The sequence below is a fragment of the Artemia franciscana genome, unplaced genomic scaffold (assembly GCF_032884065.1).
Source record: "Artemia franciscana unplaced genomic scaffold, ASM3288406v1 PGA_scaffold_23, whole genome shotgun sequence".
Lineage (NCBI taxonomy): Eukaryota > Metazoa > Arthropoda > Branchiopoda > Anostraca > Artemiidae > Artemia > Artemia franciscana.
Genome location: NW_027062649.1, coordinates 1493367 through 1513640, shown reverse-complemented (window position 1 = coordinate 1513640; position 20274 = coordinate 1493367). Strand labels below are relative to the sequence as shown.

At 34.7% G+C, this 20274-nt stretch overlaps 2 protein-coding genes across 2 annotated transcripts in view; both read left to right on the top strand.

Moving 5' to 3' along the window:
• LOC136041436 (calcium release-activated calcium channel protein 1-like) overlaps positions 1 to 6086 on the top strand; it is a 39387-nt gene extending 33301 nt beyond the window's left edge. The window contains exon 5 of the mRNA XM_065726105.1: positions 5709 to 6086. Within this exon, the coding sequence (XP_065582177.1) occupies positions 5709 to 5991 (283 nt within the window). The 3' untranslated portion in view covers positions 5992 to 6086. The remainder of the gene's footprint in view (positions 1 to 5708) is intronic.
• Positions 6087 to 9322: 3236 nt separating this feature from the next.
• The window catches only part of LOC136041440 (calcium release-activated calcium channel protein 1-like), a 38275-nt gene continuing 27323 nt past the window's right edge, over positions 9323 to 20274 (top strand). Inside the window, exon 1 of the mRNA XM_065726108.1 lies at positions 9323 to 9540. Coding sequence (XP_065582180.1) covers positions 9443 to 9540 — 98 coding nt within the window. The 5' untranslated portion in view covers positions 9323 to 9442. The remainder of the gene's footprint in view (positions 9541 to 20274) is intronic.

Here is a 20274-nt window from a genome sequence, read left to right as displayed (position 1 = left end):
AGGGCCCAGGAGCTTATCCGCGAAATTTCAGCTCGATCCGATAACTCCTTCCCTGTTTTCCAGAAACCACGCATAGCCACTTAATGTTCATGTTCTCCTTTTGTTTTTGTTTTTCGCCACGCCTACAGGTCACAGCCGACATTGGATCTGGGTGTACGAAGACTCATTCGACGCGGAATTCTCCGAGTAATTTTGCTTGAACGTTTCGTCAGAAAATCATAACCCCCCCATCTTCTAGCTTAGAAAAACCCCATTTCCCCATAAGAGCCCATGTTAAGTTTTTTGTTGTTAAAAGTTACGAATTTCAACATTCAAGTACATCAAAATGATCAGCTCGACATGGTGAGACTGACTGAAAGCTTCAAAAAATTCTGTCTTAATCCGTAAAATTTTTATTTGAGAAAAATGACAGAAACCCTTTTTTTCTGCCACGCCTACAGGTCACAGCCGACATGGGATCTGGGTGTACGAAGACTCATTCGATGCGGAATTCTCCGAGTAATTTTCCTGGAAAGTTTCGTCGGAAAATCTTAACCCCCCGATTTTCTAGCTTAGAAATTAATTTTTGAAATTCTTAAAAGTTATTTAAAAGTTATAATTATACACATGCAGGTATTTCGACTTCAAACATGCCCGGTTAGCTCAGTCGGTAGAGCGTCTGACTTTTAATCCTAAGGTCAAGGGTTCAGGTCCCTTATCGGGCGGTTTTTTTTCACAAAATATGAAAAAAACTTCGTTTTCTTAAAGAGTTAAAGAAGCTGCGTCCCAAAGTCGAACCTTAAAACGTACAGGAATTAGGAGAGGCAGTCCTAATTCCTGTACGAGGAGTACAGGAATTATTAAATTACATCCACCATGGATTGTAGAAAAACGTACAGAAATAATATGAAAAAACTTCGTTTTCTTAAAGAGTTAAAGAGGCTGCGTCCCAAAGTCGAACCTTAAAACGTACAGGAATTAGGAGAGGCAGTTGGGGGGCTGCCTCCCCCCAAACCCCCCGCTTTTAAAGACTCTTTTGTACAGGTTTTTTGTTTTGTTAATTAAAAGAGGGCCTTTCCGAAGCCAAGAGCGGGGGGTTAGGGGGGCGGCAGCCCCCCATAACAAAAAACCTGTAAAAAAGAGTCTTTAAAAGCGGGGGGTTTGGGGGGCGGCAGCCCCCCAACTGCCTCTCCTAATTCCTGTACGTTTTAAGGTTCGACTTTGGGACGCAGCCTCTTTAACTCTTTAAGAAAACGAAGTTTTTTTCATATTATTTTCATAATAAGACATTTGTGGTTGTAACCTCAGTGCATGATTTCATTGCAATACTATGATATAAGTTATTCTTTAAATGCATTTGAACGGGATGTCATTCTTACAAAAAATGTTTTCCCAAAATTTAGGCTAGAAATAAACATTATCATAGACTTGACCTATCTAGATCATTTTTTTTTACGTCAAGTAATGTTGGTGTGCCATTTTTCAGAAAAAAAAATCATCGAGCGGTTTGCGGGAAAAATATAGCCATGCATGCGTATATTTATGCAATTAGTGCTTACTTAAATTTATAAATAATATATTACATATATATACACAAACACACACACACACATATATATATATGTAATCTTATGGTAGAGGGGGTATCTAACCAACCTTGGATTGTAAAAAGGTGCCTTGCTTTATTTTGTTAAAGTGGGAGGTTAAATTGCTGAATAGTGGCTTTACAGAAGGAGGCATGCTAAAACAAAAATAGAGTCATTTTTATATTGATAATGTCATTATCTTCTGTCTGGTTAAACTCAAGTTAGTGACAGTTCATCTGCAGCCCTTCTTTTACAGCCCTCTCCCCTAATATCCCCAGTCCTATATATGCCGTTGGGATATATAGAGCTTCAAACCAAAAATAAAACACTATTGTAATAAAATTCTTATTTCATGATATGCAGCTTAATTTGTATTATTCAGATCATTTTGTTTCCTTGTATTATTATTCACACTTTTAGTACATTCCTAATAATTTATTTATCCAATATTTAACACAATCACAAAGACTAGACTGGACATAGTCTAGGCATCAAGACCTAAAAACGTAACACCTCCATGACACATCTGTTCAACGCAATCTAAAAGTAGTTTTTAGTCGAACCCACTGATTATGATTATACCCGGGAATAGGTACCTCCGAGGGTTGCTTGACCTTAAAAATGACCTGAATATTAAATGGTACTATCTAGCGAGTTTCGCTTGCAGCCCTTTACATTTTGGTCCTTTTAGCTGCAGCTCAACCTAACTGAGCAAAATTGTAAGCAAGTTAGGGACAAAAAAATATATATAAATACTGTTTGTCGACTGAATGTTATTTTTAGTCAATAAATTGAATAACGTGTCATAACTAGTTTATTAAAAAAGCATTTATAATCTTTATAATGTATAATTACTTATAACAAACAAATGAACATTATCGAAAGACCAAGAACGGTCCTGGTCAAGTGTAAATGTAGTATAGAGTAGAAAGTCAAAATACCTATTGAAACAACTGGTCCTGGGCCAAGTCAACAATATATCTATCTTCTTCACCACTCGCATCATATAGTGTACACAGGTCATCTGGTAGCTCATCCATGCTGCTAATTCGGAATGCTAGTGAGTTGCACAACATTGGTAATTTGCAAAGAAGAGACTTGGCATACTCAAAGATCAACGGCATATTTTCTCTTGTTCTATGATATGAACAAGAGAAAATATCTCTTGTTTATAATATTCTACGATATGTTATGGTATTTTTGATTCCAGACGCTTCGTAAAGATTAAATTGGATCAACTTGGTGACAGACCCAGGCAGATAGTCTTTGTGAGAAGGAAATTTAGCATAACTTTTTCAGAAATATATACAATGATTTTCACTTGTCGATAGATCTAAAACCGTCAGATTGGACTTCAAATAATACCGGAGAATACTGAAAAAGCTCATGCTGAAGTGTTTTGTTCAGCATGCCGGCTGCTGATCCTATTTTACCAACATTCAACGGAACTTTTTTTAACTGCTTCATGACGACCTGAAAATAAGTCTTTTTTATTGGCGCCTGGATTAATATCTCTGTCTACGCAGAATAACCGGTTTTACAACCGATAAATCTACGGAAAGTACGACAAACATGTTTATAATTAGGGCTAAATATGTCTCCATCAGGGTGGGTGGTGGATTGGTTATATTATACAGTAACAACTATTATGTAGAAAGAGAGTATAAAGTGGTATCATTTTAAGGTACTTGTACGATATAGCCCCTACCGATCAAGTTGTTCATCCATTGACGCATTATAGAGTCGGATTTCTTTTCTTTGGCTTCTTTCAGCTTAGTATGAGAAAAGAAAAAGAGAAGTGATAGAATAGATTGAAAATATACAATTTGAGATGTATCTTTGCAAAGGGAGGGGAGCTCGTAAAGTATTTGGACAGTGTGAAATTAAAAAACAATTCTTGCTTCATAATATACAGAATAACTGGATCTAACACATTAGGCATGCAGACCCACTTCACTCTAACCCACCCCCCCCCTAATGTGCAAATATATAGCCAATTTTTTTCTAAAATATTGTATCTTTATCATACTCAGGTATATTGTGTTAGTATTGAGCATCAGAGAGATATATTATAAAAGCATTAGGCAGGGGCTATATCATACAAGTACCAACTTTAAGTTGCGTCACAGACGCAACGTTGACCATAAAAAAGCATAAAAATAGCTATCTAAAAATAGCTCTTTTTGTTTTGGCATATCTCTTGAAGAGCCGCTATTCTGAGAATTTACCAAATGGCAAATGACGCACTTAACTATCTGACTTCTTTATAACCAATTAAATAAAAAAACAAGTTTTTTAACTGAAAGTAAGGAGCGATATTAAAACTTGAAACGAACAGAAATTACTCCGTATCTGAAAGGGTCTGTTCCTTCCTCAACGCCTCGCTCTTTACGCTAAAGTTCGACTCTTTCTCTCAACTCTACTTTTTGAAACAGTAAAAAACTATAGCGCAAAGAGCGGGGCGCTGATGAGGGAACAGCTCCTTTCATATACGGAGTAATTTATGTACGTTTAAAGTTCTAATATTGCTCCTTACTTTCAGTTAAAAAAAAACTTGTTTTTTTTAATTTCTGAACGTTTTTGAATTAATACATGTTTTGATTTTGGCTCTCCGCACACGAATAATTAAAACGTAACTTGTATATTAGTTTATTTTTCTGGCTAAATGGCTTCCTTATAGTTTTGATTGGACGATTTTGGGAAAAAAGGAGCGGAGAGTAGGCCTAGTTACCCTCCAATTTTTAGGTTATTTAAAAAGGCAACTAGAACTTTTAATATTTTACGAACATTTTTATTAGTAAAGATATACGTAAATTAAGAATTAAATTACGTAACGAACTTCTATATTAGTATGTTTTTATTACGTATATTAGGGGGTTCATCCCCTCGTCAATACCTCGCTCTTTCACTAAAGCTTAAATTTTGTCCCAATTCCTTAAGAATGACCGCTGAATCACAAAGGCCGTAGAATAAATAATTGAAATTAATAAAATTGCTTTAGCGTAAGGAGTGAGGTATTAGGAGGAGGTGATCTCCTCATATGCATAATAATTTCTGTTCATTTAAGTTTTAATGCTGCTCCTTACTTTCAGTTGAAAAAAAATTTTTTATATTCTATTTTTCATTGTTCTCTAAAAAATGGTAAAAATCCTGTGCCCCCTCCATGGAAATTTTCCCCCTTGACAAATTCCTCCATGAAAAGTTCCCCTCGCGTAACCCCGTGCCCTCAACCCCTCCCCCCCAACCAAAATATCCTCCTGAAAGTGTATGTACACTTCCCATTATATCCCCTTCTTCTCAACCCCTCCCCCCAACCAAATATCCTCCCGAAAACGCCTGTACACTTCCCAATGACCATTACTATATGTAAGCACTGGTCAAAGTTTGTAACTTGTAGCCCCTCCCACGGGGACTGTAGGGTAGTAAGTCGTTCCCAAAGAAAGAGTTATTAGGTTTTTCGACTATTTTGAATAAAATGGCTATCTCAGAATTTTGATCCGGTGACTTCGGGAAAAATATGAGTGTAGGAGGGGGCCTAGGTGCCTTCCATTTTTTGGTGACTTAAAAAGGGCTCTAGAACTTTTAATTTCCGTTAGAATGAGCCGCCTCAAGACATTCTAAGACAACTGGATCGATACGATTACCCCTAGGAAAAAAAAAAAAACAAATAAACACGCACCCGTGATCTGTCTTGTGGCAAAAAATACAAAATTCCACATTTTTGTAGATCGGAGCTTGAAACTTCTACAATAGGATTCTCTAACACGTTGAATCTGATGGTGTGATTTTCGTTGATTATATGACTTTTAAGGATTGTTTGCCCCTATTTTCTAAAATAGGGCAAATTTTCTTAGGCTCGCAGGTTCTGATGGGTAAGTCTAAACTTAATGAAACTTATATATTTAAAATCAGCATTAAAATGCAATTCTTTTGATATAGCTATTGTTATAAAAATTCCATTTTTTAGAGTTTCGGTTACTATTGAGCCGGGTCGCTCCTTACTACAGTTCGTTGCCACGAACTGTTTGATAAATTAGAAAACAGTTCCCGAAAAGAGTTTTTGTTTGTTTGTTTTTGTTTTTCGATGTCTAGTCTCTCAGTTGGGGACTTGTTTGGCTTCTTTTATCTTAAGTTGTTTTTTAGGTGGCATGTTGATGTGGCATGGATCTTATCCACGGTTGTCGGTGTGGCACTTTTCCTGATTGAGCTTCTATTTATTTGCTGGATTCAATTTGTACCCACTTCAACGAATGCAGGATGGACAACAACTGCAATAATACTTCCTGCAATTGTTGCATTCTTTGTTTTCGCTTTAATCTTTCAAAGATATAAAGTAGTAATGAGAGACAATCTTCAGCAAGAGCTGGAAGATTTGGACGAAATTGAAAAGAATCTTTTTACGGAATTAGGACGTGTAAGAATGTGAAACTGGTGATATTTTTTAATTTTTAAACCTTGGATTTTGAATATTTTGTCCTAATAAGTTTTATAGCTATAGTTAAATCATGTTTTGCAAAATCATTCAGGCTTTGAAATTTGTAAATTGGATTAGAAGTGTAATCTTGCATTCAGAAAAAATATTGAGACTGGAATTGAAGACTTCAAATTTTACACCTTTATCACAACCTGTATTTTGCGCTCATAAATTGGTCATCTAATTTCTACTGTTTTCAATTTAATCTCCTCTAGACTGCAGTTACCTCCCAAAATACATTTGTGCGTACAAGCCTGGAATGAATCTTCCAAATTAGACTTAAATACTTAACAAATTACTTCACTTGAGCATAGCTTAAGCTTCATTTTTATCGGAGGGAGGGAAGGTGTAAACTTTCACTCCAAGTTATTGGAACTTGAAATTCTGGCAAATCAAAGTTAAAGCACCTCCTCCGCAACCCTCCTTTATTTTTAAATTTAACAGCCGATTTGTTAATGGGCTCAAATTTTCTGTGGAAACTTGTTGACATATGTCTATACATATTCCTGATTACTTTTTTAACTCTCATAGCACTTAAAAGTCATTTTGTATGCTCAATCATCTTTGAAGTAAATGCAGGGATTGAGTTATCTCTTTGAGTCATGAAACAGTTCGTGGTGATGAACTATAAATAATGAGCGACTCGGCTCAATAGCTATCGAAACTCTAAAAAAGAAAACTTTTTATCATTAGATATATCAAACGAATCAGCTTATTATACTGATTCCAAATATATAAGATTCATCAAGTTTAGTGGTGCCCAAAAGTTACTACCCTAAAAAATCTGCCTGATTTTTGGAATAGGGGGAAAACAGCCTTTAAAGTTCAAGGAATCTTAATGAAAATCACAGCATCAGATTCAACATATCAGAGAACCCTACTGTAGAAGTTCCAAGCTCCTATATGCAAGAATACTGAATTTTTCTATTTTTGCTAGAAGACAGATATTTTTTTTAATTGTTTTTGCCTGGGATGATTGTATTGAAATAACGTCATACAATATTCAGAGAGGGTGCATTCGAACGGAAATTAAAAGTTCAATCATCTTATCTCTTCAGCAAAGATAGGTCTGCATGGCGACAAAAAATCTGTCAACTAGGACTAGGCAACTAGGTTCCAGGGAGAGTTGATAAAGCTTTTGTCCAGGTGTAAGTACAAGTATAAGCGAGTAAAATGTTAAAACATTACCCCGCGGCAAGGAAATCCGTTTTTGAACAGCACAATTTCTTTTATAACGCTGATCATCACTCCTTGAAAAAATGATGAATGAATGTTTTTGTGTACAGAAATTCGCTTATTTGGTGATAATTTGAAAAAAAAAACCTTTTGAAAATTTCCACAGAATAACAACTCGTTTAATAGCTTAATGAGTGCGCTTAAATACGACTACGACCACATTCATTGCAAAAGTAATCCAGACAAAAAAATGGCCCCTTTGACTATTTCTTATTGCCCTTCCCCCTTACCGCCCTTTCCAACCCAACTTTTTTGCAAGAACAATATTGCATATTTTGTGCAACCAAAAATCCTGTTGCATCCTGTTTGAAGCTGGATCATTTAAAGATCTTCAGTCTGCATGGTCAGAGCCATAAATTGGACGCTTGGACCCTCTAAGATCACCTTTCATGACCATCTTTTAGGCAAGTGAGTAGAGAGGCATTTCCTTTTACTGATTGGCTTGAAATATAAGGGATAAATAATTTTAGGCCATGAGAACAGAGTGAATGTGTTTTCTAAGGCATACACCACTTCCAGACCCAACTTAAATTTCCTCACTAAAGTGTCCATATGCAACTCTTAATGTGGTAGGAAACAGCCAAGGCGATATTTGTTGGCGATACTGGCGATATTGCCAAGTTCTAGACTGTTGAAATCTATGGCCCAAGTGCTAGCAGGTTTCAATACTTTATTTTACGGTATTTCCCCTTTATGACTAAGAGTAACTTGTAAGCCAGAACCAATTAAAAGAATTTTGATTTTTCTTAGACTTTTTTTGGAAATTAGCTAGCAAGGATTCAAAAATTTGAAACACAATTTTGAAGTTTTGAGGCGTTAGCAACTATAATATTTAATTGATTAGGAAGAGACGAAACCAAAATATTCCTCCTGTAAAAGTTTTGTGGGCGAAGCTGACCAAAGGATGATGCAAAACCTAAATTTGATCTAGCATCAAAAATCTATTTTAAGTTAGGTGGAATGCACAGCACAGTAGAATGCACAGCACATTATACATTAGGTACGTTCCACAGCGCACATTATGCTTCATCTGTAAGACAATGAATGATAATTGTGTTCTTCTTCCAATAAACTAATGACAAAAGAAAATGAAATCCAATGAAAAGTAAATGAAAATGAAGAAAAGTAAATGAAAAGAAAATGAAAAGTAAATCCAATGCCATATTCTTAAAGCTATATTGTCCAATATATTTTTGGCTCATTTCCCCTTATTCTTTTTTTATAAGATAAGATTTATTAATCATGAAATACACCTATAATATTACGTTTTACTGTTCCCCCAAGGCCTGTTTCGATTGCAAAGAAGGGGAAAGATACACCTCTTATTTATATCCTTTTATATTTTATCCCTCTTATACGTAGTCTTATTCCCCTTATTCTTATTTCTTTGATTCATAATTTTTTTTTTAGTTAAAATAAAAAACAAGCTCAATAACTAAGGCCATAAAGTATCAAATTTAGTCGCCGTATTTTGTGATCACTTATTCAAAATAACTGAATCATACAACTTAATTTTTTGATACTTTTTTTTTTGCTTTCTGTTTCGTGTATTCAATGAGAAATTTTATAACTCAAGTAAAAGGCTATTCAAATCCGGCTGTCTAGTAATAGCATTAGACCAAATTCCTTTTTCTTCATCGCCGCTTTTTTCTTCCTACAACACTTACAAAGTGTTCTGTGATCAGAAGCGTTACACAAGCGAGAGAGCGTCCCTCCTCCAACCGGTCAGCAACAAAATTAGGAATGTAAAATTATAGAACAAAGCGCTGTGATTTAACCACAGTTATAACAGTTTTACCGCCATTTATTACTATTTTATCTGGTTCTCCATCTTGGCATTTAAAATAGACAACCAAGTCAGTACAATAATATGACCCCCCACACAAAGAAATTGGGTAGCAACACTTCTATTTGTAACCATGGGTTAAAAGAGAAAAAATAAACATACTAACCGTGAAATGACTTTAACATCACTAATTATATAAATTACAAATTCTGTTAGCGTTTCATGTCGTAACAGTAGTTGAATAGTAATGTTTACAAATTCAGAAGTTTTTTGTTTTGCCTCTATCAAAACTGGTTTTTCGTCAAAATGGTTTCAACATATTCTGGAGTAGGTTCGGCCTCTTACTTTTTTGCGGATTTTTGATTTTTAGGCTAACATCAAATGTCAGACAACAGTTTGACATCTTTTGATGAACTTTCTCTTCTTCAAAAGCGAAGGAATAAACCTGGACCTGACCTCATAATACCACTTCCTGTTCTGTAAGTAATATTATTCCTTTTTTTTGGAAAAGTCTATTAATTTAAATTACAATGAGCCCATAAAGTTAAATTTAATTTCAGTACAAAATATTTATTGAACCTTCAAGTTACAAATTTAAGACAAGCAATCTACTTCCATTCTTCTTTTACTATCTGCCAGTATTAATAATTGCAGGTTATAATAGTATGCATTTCATATTCCAAAATTTTTCACTAGTTTATTTTGAGCTATTGATTAGAAAACTGTTTTGAAATAATCAATGTTATAGACATAAAACTTATACGTTGGCCCTTTGAACATAAGTATTTGTGCCTTGGCTATTTGGCTTGACTTTATTCGTAGAGCCAGGATATGGCCTCTTTTGCACCCTGTTCAAAATCTTGATTAGCGCAAAATTGACTGCAACTTATTAATTATTTAACAATGCAATTTAGCTATTTTGATTATTTTTATTTAACTATTATTACTTAATTTTTTTGTTTTCATTTAATTTTATTTTATTAACTATTTAATAGTTTATTAATTCATTTCATTTATTTACTATACCCTCTACCTTATTAATAAAATTTAAAAATTACAAAATGATTATAACCATTAGATTATCTATTTGAAATATGCACCCCTAAAATTTCTTCTCCCGGGACAAGTAACCCCTCTACTCCCCCTCCCCTACACCACCCCTGGTCAACGATCAACATTGATCAAGGGCTAAGGGTAAACTTTGAGCAGCACAGAGGTCTGAAACATTCTTGGGAAGTAACGGTTAGTCCTCTTTTTAAACTCTATCTTGTGCCTGATCTAGACAGCCACCTTCAAAAGCTGGACATTATAATATTACAGTATTTTTTAAACTGAATGCAAATAGGCAGGAAATTATTTTGGAGAGGATATCTACATTTATCAAAGCTATTGACATGAGAATCATTTTATGAAAGCGGATTATTAGTTTTTTATGTTTTAATGGAATTAAAAATGTTTTAATGTGTTTTAACGGTTTTACCTTCTTTAAAGGAACTACGGCTAAAGTGAAAATGTACAGATATTGAAATGTTGAGTTAAACAATAAGAGGATATTGAGCTGATCAAGAACTTCATTCTGCCTCTAGTTTACAAATAAATTTAAAAAAAATAAGTTTTTCTTAACTGAAAGTAAGGAGCGACATTAAAACTTAAAACGAGTAGAAATTACTCCGTATATGAAAGGGGCTGTTCCCTTCTCAACGCCCCGATCTTTACGCTAAAGTTTTACACTTTTTCAACTCTACCTTTTAAAATAGTAAAAAACTTTAGCGTAAAGAGCGGGGCGTTGAGGAGGGAGCAGCCCCTTTCATATACGGAGTAATTTCTACTCGTTTTAAGTTTTAATGTCGCTCCTTACTTTCAGTTAAAAAACTTGTTTTTTATTTAATTTCTGAACGTTTTTGAATTAATGCATGTTTTGATTTTGGCTCTCCGCAAATGAACAATTAAAACGAAATTTGCATATTAATTTATTTTTTTGGCTAAATGGCTTTCTCAAAGTTTTGATCGGACAATTTTGAGAAAAAAAGGAGTGCGTGAGTAATCCTAGTTACCCTCCAATTTTTTGGTTATTTAAAAAGACAACTAGAACTTTTATTTTTTACGAACGTTTTTATTAGTAAAAATATACGTAACTTACGAAGTAACTTACGTAACGAACTTCTATATTCGTATGTTTTTATTACTTATATGAGCGGGTTCACCCCCTCTTCAATACCTCGCTATTTACACTAAGCTTAAATTTTGTCCTAATTCCTTAAGAATGACCCCTGAATCACAAAGCTCGTAGAATAAATAGTTGAAGTTAATAAATTGAAGTAAAAAAATTACTTTAGCGAAAGAGCAAGGCATTAGGGGGAGCTGAACCCCTCATGTGCATAATAATTTCTGTTCGTTTTAAATTTTAATGCTGCTCCTTACTTTCAGTCGAAAAACTTTTTCTTATTTATTCTTTCATTGTTTTTTTTTTCAAAAAATGCTAAGAAATCTTACGCCCCCTTCATGGAAATTTTCTTCCCCCATTACAAATTCCCCCATTTAAGTTCCCCCCGTGTAACCCACTCCCCTCAACCCCTCCCCCAAACCAAAAAATATTCCCCTGAAAGTGTCTTTACGCTTCCCAATAACTATTACTGTATGTAAACACTGGTCAAAGTTTGTAACATGCAGCCCCACCCACGGGGAATGTGGGGGAGTAAGTCGTCGCCAAAGACATAGTTATTAGGTTTTTTGGCTATGTTGAATAAAATGGCCATCTCAAAGTTATGATCTGGTGACTTTGGGGAAAAATGAGCGTGGGAGGGGGCCTAGGTGCCCTCCAATTTTTTGGTAACTCAGAAAGGGAACTAGAACTTTTAATTTCCGTTATAATAAGCCCTCTTACGACATTCTAGGACCACTGGGTAGAAAAGATCACCCCTGGGAAAAAAAAACCAAATAAACACGCATCCGTTATCTGTCGTGTGGCAAAAAAATACAAAATTCCACATTTTTGTAAAAACAAGCTTGAAAATTCTATAGTAGGGTTCTCTGATACGCCGAATCTGATGGTGTGATTTTCGTTAATATTCTATGGCTTTCAAGGGGTGTTTACCCCTATTTTCTAAAATAAAGCCAATTTTCTCAGGCTCTTAACTTTCGATGGGTACATCTAAACTTGATGAAACTTATATATTTAAAATCAGCATTAAAATGCGATTCTTTTGATGTACCTGTTGTTATGAAAATTCGTTTTTTTATAGTTTCGGTTACTATTGAGCTGGGTCGCTCTTTACCACATTTCGTTACCACGAACTGTTCGATTAAATCCACAATTAACACTTTCTAAATCATTTACATCTTTAAATGCTTTTATTTCTTTCGTCATGATCAAAGCTTTTTGTGTTTGCATATGAGATATATTGCATTGCTTCTTCTATGTAAATAAAATGCCGGAGCTGCTCCCGTCTTGAGCTCTCTAAAATAAAATAAAAAGTTTTTTTTAACTGAAAATAAGAAGTGACATTAAAACTTAAAACGAACAGAAATCACTACAAATATGAAAGGGACTGTTCAGTCCTCTATGTCCCGCTCTTGACGCTAAAGTTCTTTGTATTTTTTCAAAAGTAGAGTTTTGAGAAAGAGTCAAACTTTAGCGTAAAGAGCGGGGCATTGAGGACGGGACAGCCACTTTCATATACGGAATAATTTCTGTTTGTTCTAAGTTTTTATGTCACTCCTTAATTTCAGTTAGAAAAAATAGTTTTTTTTATTTAATGAATATTTTTTAATTAATACAGGTTTTGATTTTGGCTCACCGTAGCTTACATGAATAATTAAAACGAAATTTGCATATTAATTTAATTTTTTTGGATAAATGACTTTGAAAAAAATCGGATTGAATCGGACGATTTTGAAAAAAAAGGAGCGAGGGAGGGAGCCTATTGGCCCTCCAACTTTTTTGGTTACTTAAAAAGGGCACAAGAACTTAATTTTATTTACAAACGTTTTTATTAGTAAGAAATATACTTAACTTACAAACTATCTTACGTAATTAACTTATATATTTGTATATTTTTATTACTTATATGAGGCATCGCCCCCTCTTCAATACCTCACTCTCTACACTAAAATTTGAATTTTGTTCCAACTCTTTAAGAATAGCCCCTGAATAACAAAGGTGGTTTAATTAGAATAAATAGCTCTTTTTAAATTACTAAAAATACTTTAGTGTAAACAGTGAAGTATCGAGGAGGGGACGAACCCCTCGTATACATAACAATTTCTGTTCGTTTTAAGTTTTTATTGTTTTAATGTTTAATGTTTCAGATCGTTTTAAGTTTTAAGTGCATGGAAAGATCCTCTAACGCTACCCCCGACCCCTACCACCATCAGAAAAAATCCGCCCTGAAAATGTCAGTACACTTCCTAATAATCAATACAGTATGTAAACAATGTGCAAAGTTAATAATTTGTAGCCCTTCCCCAGGGGACTATGGGCGATTAAGTCGTCCTCTAAGACATAGTTATTAGATTTTTCGACTATGCTGAACAAAATGGCTGTCTCAAAATTTTGATATGGTGACTTTGGAAAAAAATGGGCATGGGAGGGGTCTAGTTTTTTAACTAGGGGCTTATTAAAACTTAAAACGAACAGAAATTACTTCGAATATGAAAAGGGCTGCTTCCTCATCAACGCCCCGCTCTTTACGCTATTTTTTTTTTTACTGTTTTAAAAATCAAAGTTGAGAGAAAGAGTCAAACTTTAGCGTAAAGAGCGGAGCGTTGATGAGGAAGCAGCCCCTTTCATATACGAAGTAATTTCTGTTCGTTTTAAGTTTTAATGTCGCTCCTTACTTTGAGCTAACAAACTTGTTTTTTTTTATTTAATTGGTATTAAAATTCCGTTTTTTTAGTTTCTGCTACTATTGAGCCGGGTGGTTCCTACCGACAGTTCGTTACCACGAACTGTTTGATTCTCTGTCCTTATCCTTAAAAAGATTATTCTACTTGCATGGTCTATTTGTGGTGTTAGATTAGGTATTTTGAGAATCCGTCTAAACAAAACTAGGATCGCCTTAACCTTGCAAGATGACAATGAGGAGTGATATCCCTTGGGGTTACTGAATCCTTGCCAACTATACAGCTTTCCACTTGATTTTGTGTATGTCGGCTGGCTGTCTATAGTTTTTCAATTTCCTTTTGCTATATTATCGAAATCATATTATATTGGTATATATATGGTATATATTGGCATTATATTGGTATCATTGAGGAAGAATAATCACTTACCAGGTAATTATGACATTGATAGACTTCAGAATGGGAATATCATAGGCAGCGCAATAGCGCTGCTTAAGAAAAGAACGATGTTGGAACAATGTATTCTTTTTTAGACCAGGGCAAATCGTAGAATGATGTGTCGTAGAAACTTCAAAAGGAACTTATTCGATCGAAAACCCCCATCATTCCCCAAACACGTTGAATCAAAACTTTGAGATAGTCATTTTGTTCAGCGTAGTTGACCCCCCCCCCCACAACCCTTAGAAGCTATAAGGCTATAAGCTATACTAGTTGCCTATGTTTAATATAAACGGTTTTTACAATATTTACGGGTTTTTTTTTAAATACACTCATCTATCTATTTATTTATAAACGGTTTTTATAGAAGGGATGGTTACATACAATTTGGAGGTTTGTGCTGTTGCATTAATGATTTCTTTTTTCATTATACACTTTGGAGGTAGTTTATTCGATTAAAGTCAGAAGTGATAGTACCCTTTATAAGAATTGTAGGGCGAATAGCCCCCTCCCACGTCTTTTTTCTCTAAATGCATCCAATAGAAATTTTAGATGGCCACTTTATTCAAAATAGTCCAATTATCATATAAAGATGCTTTCGGGGTTGAAATAAACCCCCAGAGGCTGGTAGCAAGGATTTGAAGTTGTGCCCAAGGGGTATATAAGTTTTCTTGTAAAATGGTTATATACACTTTGAAGGTAGTTTATTCGATTAAAAATCAAAAGTACTAGTGCCGTTTATAGGAATTAAAAGGGATCGTAGGGCGAATAGCCCCCTCCCACTTCTTTTTCCCTAAATACATCCAATCGAAATTTTTAAATAGTCATTCTACTCAAAATTGTCCAAATATCATATAACGATGCTTTCGGGATTGAAACAACCCCCAGACGCTGGGTACAAGGGTTTTAAGTTGTGCCCAGGGGGTATAAAAGTTTTCTTGTAAGATGGTTATATACACTTTGGAGGTAGTTTATTCGATTGAAAATCAAAAGTACTAGTACCGTTTATAAGAATCAAAAGGGATCGCGGGGCGAATAGCCCCCTCCCACTTCTTTTTCCCTAAATACATCCAATCGAAATTTTTAAATAGTCATTCTACTCGAAATTGTCCAAATATCATATAATGAGGCTTTTGGGATTGAAACAACCCCCAGACGCTGGGTACAAGGGTTTTAAGTTGTGCCTAGGTGGTATATCAGTTTTCTTATGGAAAGGTTGGTTGTATAAACTATACAGGAGGTTCATTTGTTTGGAAGTTGGAATTTGTAGTTCCCTTGTAAGACTCAAAAGTGACGGAGGGAAAATAGCCCCCCTCCCCAACTAACCCTCTTTTTACCAAAGCCATCTGTTTGAAATTGTGAGACAGTTATTTTGTTCAAAATGGTCCAAGGACATGTAAAAACTCCTCCAGGGTGGGGAAAAAACCCAGAACCCAAGGGTTTTAGTGTTTTAAGTTTTACCCTGGGAGAAAATAATGTGTTTGTGCAATGGGTGGTTGTAAAAACAATACATTGGGCTAATTTCATTTGAAAAAGGAAATTATAGTGCCCCTTTCAAGAGTCGAAAGTGATTTGAGGGAAACCAGCCCACCACCGCCCATCATTTCCCAAAATCAAACATCCAATCAAAATTTTGAGACGTCTATTTTTTTCAGCATTTTAGGAAGGTCCAGTAATTATACCTTTGGGAATGTCAAACCAATCCCCCCCTCATAGCCCTTAGGAAAGTGCCGTAAGTTAGGCAATTCGTTCTTACTTTGCATATAATATATATTATTGAGAAAGGTATGCATGTTTGACCTTCAATTTCCTAAAATACAAAGGACATTTAGGTGAGTCTTTCAAGGAATGTTGAGGGGAGTGTTGAACTAAATCAAAACACGTTGTGTGGATATGGATTGCCAAAAGGGCGTAACTGGGGAATGACTCAGTCATCTAACTTGGAACTTTCAGGATATGATAAGGCAGATGATCAATTGATCAAAAAGACAGTATTTGCACGCTACTGCTAATACTTTTACTACAACTACCACTATTACCACATCTACTACTACTACTACTACTACCACTATTATCACTAAAACTACTACTGCTGTAGCGAGAACTACTAAGGCTGAGGATATTAAAATAAACATCTAAGAAAACGTTGAGGGGAAGTTGAACTGGATCAAAACATATCATTTGCATGTAGATTGCTGATAGGTGCGTATCAGCAATATTTTGAAACGGCTTACAGTATCAAGAGGAAACTTCTTAGACATCATGAGCAGAATGTTCAAATGACCAAAAGGCAACATGTATCTGCTACTACCATTTTTAGCACTGTTAATACTGCTTTTACAGCTACCAATAATAATAAATTATTACTGCTGCTACTGTTCCTACAACTACCACTACTAGTAAAATTAAGCCTACACGTGGGACCGTGAAAATTTTTACTGAATAATGAGGGGGACTTTAAACTAAATAAAACACACTATGTGCATGCAATTTGTAAAAAAGGCGTATCTCAAGAATGGATTTCGGTACTAAATTGGAACTTTCAGAGAATACTTAAAGAAAAAGATCAATTGACAAAAAGACAATATATGCGTTCCAATACTAACACTACTACTATGGAGTTTTTACTAATACTACTACTGCATCTAAACTACTACAACTACAACTTCAAATGCAACAACTTGTGAGGCTTAGAGTATTAAGATGAAAAGAGTGTCAAAAGGGGGTCAAAGGGCACATCAGCAATATTTTGGGAACGGCTTACCGTATCAAGGCAAAATTTCCTACTGTTATTAATACTGCTATTACTACTATCACTGCTACGGATGAAAACAAGAAAGGGTATAATAAACAAAAAGAGAAATATCAAATAGGTGAAAAACGAGGATTTTGTCAGCCATTTGCAAAATATGAAAATGAAAATCAAGCAAATATATCGACAAGGATCTCCACCAAGTCGTCCTCAGTGCTAAAAAAAAATACGAAAGAGGAAAAAAAACAAAGAAAAAACAAGCAACAAAATCTAACCTTCTCAAGAGAACTCTACGAGAAGAGAAAAGACACTGGATCAAACAACACAAAGCCAATTTGGAATCAATGAAAGAGAAGTTACCAATTAGATTGAATAAGTATCCTTTGCCTTGCAACAGATTTTGCCTGTCTACAATTTTGGTTTTTATTAGATATGCGGACAGGTTGTCTTAAACTAGACTGGGCGAAAATATTCGTAGTCTTTTAATATTAAGTTGTTATAAATTGGGCTTAAGGAAATATCTCCCGTGTCTCTATTTATAGCAATATTTCTATTTATATGTTGTTGTTTTTCAATCTCAATTGCCTCTTTAAAAGATTACAGTAGGCCATTTACGGTATTAAACTTGCCTCTTCAATAAGAACTAAATGGTCAGGATTTTCGTATATATGCTGGGCCAGAGCTAAATCAAAGTTATCATTTTTATTTTCAAATCTCAGGGACTTAGCTATTAAAATTTTGTGTTTATTCAGTCGTTCCCCTAGTTGTTGATGGGTCCTGCTAATGCAAAATTTTCCACATGAATACGGGACTCTTTAGACACCATAACCCAGTAGAGGGTCCGTTTTATCATTTCCTCAGTTGAAGAAATGTTCAACTTTTTGTTCAGTTTCGAATTTAGTTTCGAATTCTTTTTATTCAATTGCCAGTGTAACTAAATCAAGGGGGATGGGCTGCCTATTTCCCTGTTATAAGTTTTTAATCGTCTATCTATTATATTTTCAATGAGATTGATCGTGTAGCCATTACAGAATAGAATATCTTTGCCGTAATCTAACTCGGATTTTACATGATTACGTGATCATATTTTTAGAACCCCGTCGACCAAAGAGTTTAATACCCCTCTTTTTACACAAGGAGGGTGATTCGACGAGAAATATAGATACCGATCCTTACGGGTCGGCTTTCTATATATAGAAAATTCAAGGCTAGGAGTATTTTTATAATTCAAACATCCAAGAAAGGGAGCTTTCCTGAATCTTCAAGTTCTATTGTGAACTGAAGTTTCGAATCAAATGAGTTCAAATGCGCCAAAAAATCTTTTTTTGGTCCTGACCATGTTCCCAAACTGCAAGAATATCATCAATGAAGCGAAACCAGATAGAGTGTTTTAAGAGGAAACTATTAAAAGCAGATTGATCTATGAATATCATGTAACAATTCTCTCTAAAAATAAAATATAAAGAAAACTTGCTGCAAAGACGTACAAGCGTCATTATTGCATCAGTTTCCAAGGTTTTATAATCTGACTAAGCGGAATTTTCTTCTAATTTTCTTTGTTAGGCCTGTTCACATTTATGGACATCGCATAAAGTGTACATGGAAACTGCATCAAAACTAGATAAGATAGTTTTTTCTGTTATACTCTAATTTTTCAGCTTCTCAACAAGATTTATGTAATTTTTTATATAAGATTTCTGGGTTTTTTAGAAGAGGCTTGAAAATTGTAGCTAAGGATCTTCCTACACCTGTAGCTGGAGAACTATAACATGCTATAATAGGACGTAATGGAGCATCCATCTTATGGATTTTGGGTAGACCATAAAATTTTGGGGTTGAATAACCTTTGAGGTAAAATTTTTTGCACAGTTGAGGGGTGATTAGTCTATTGTCTTTTAAAATTTCTATTTATTTTCTCAACTGTTTGGTGTATTTATCTGTGAGATAGTTTTTATTTTAATTGTAAGTGTTTTTATCTAATAAAAGGGTATTTATTTTATTTTGATAATCTGCAGAATCCATAATCGCAACTGTGTTTCCTTTGTACGCTCTTGTAATTACTGTATTTTTATCTTTTTTCAAATTTCAGAGGATTTTCATTTCTTCCTCTGATTGAGTAATAAGCGACCATGACGGCTTATAATCAAGAATACTCTTTACTATTTCTCCTCTTAGTAGGTCAGACTCTATGAATATTTTCACCCAGTCTAATTTAAGACCTGTCCTCATATCTAATGAAAACCGAAATTGTAGACAGGTGAAATCCGTTGCAATGCAAAGGATATTTATTCAATCTAATTGGTAACTTCTCTTTCATTGATTTGATTCAGTGTTGTTTGATTCAGCGTCATTTCTCCTCTCGTAGAGTTCACTTAAGAAGGTTAGATTTTGTTGCTCTTTTTTTCTTTTTTTTTCTCTTTCTGAGTTTTTTAGCACTGAGGATGACTTGGCGGAGATCCTTGTCGAAATATTTGCTTGATTTTCATTTTCATGTTTCGCTACTGGCTGACAAAATCGTCGTTTTTCACCTATTTGATTTTTCTCTTTTCGTTTATTATTTCCTTTCTTGTTTTCATATGTCATGCACAGCCAGTATGGTCTCAGAACATATTTACATTACTACTACTTCTACTGATACAATACTAACACCGCTACTACTTCTCCTACTACCGCCACAGCTATTGTGATAATGGTACAATTAAGGCTAAGTCTATGAAGGTAAAATTTGAGAGAATATTGAGTGGAAATTTTTACTAAATCAAAAGATGTTATATGCATTCAAAGAAGGGCTTATAGCGAAAGATCAATTGACCATAAGGCAATAAAATCACGCTACTATTAATATTACTGCTATTGCTGCGTTTATTAGTTCTACCACTACTTACTACTTCTACTACCACTTATTACTACTTTACTACTTTACTACTACTGCTTATTATTACTTCTATTACATCTACTTTTAACGCTAAGAGAATTAATATGAAAATTTCAAGAAGCATATGAATATACAGGTTATCAAAAGGACATATCGGTAACGTCATAGCAATGGATAATTCTGTTAAATTGAGTACTAATATTACTACTGTGACCACTATTACAACTATACCTAAGGGTGTGAAGTTGAACTCCTCAGGGAATTTTCAGGAGAGGGGGAGGTACACTGAATCACCACACGCCATCC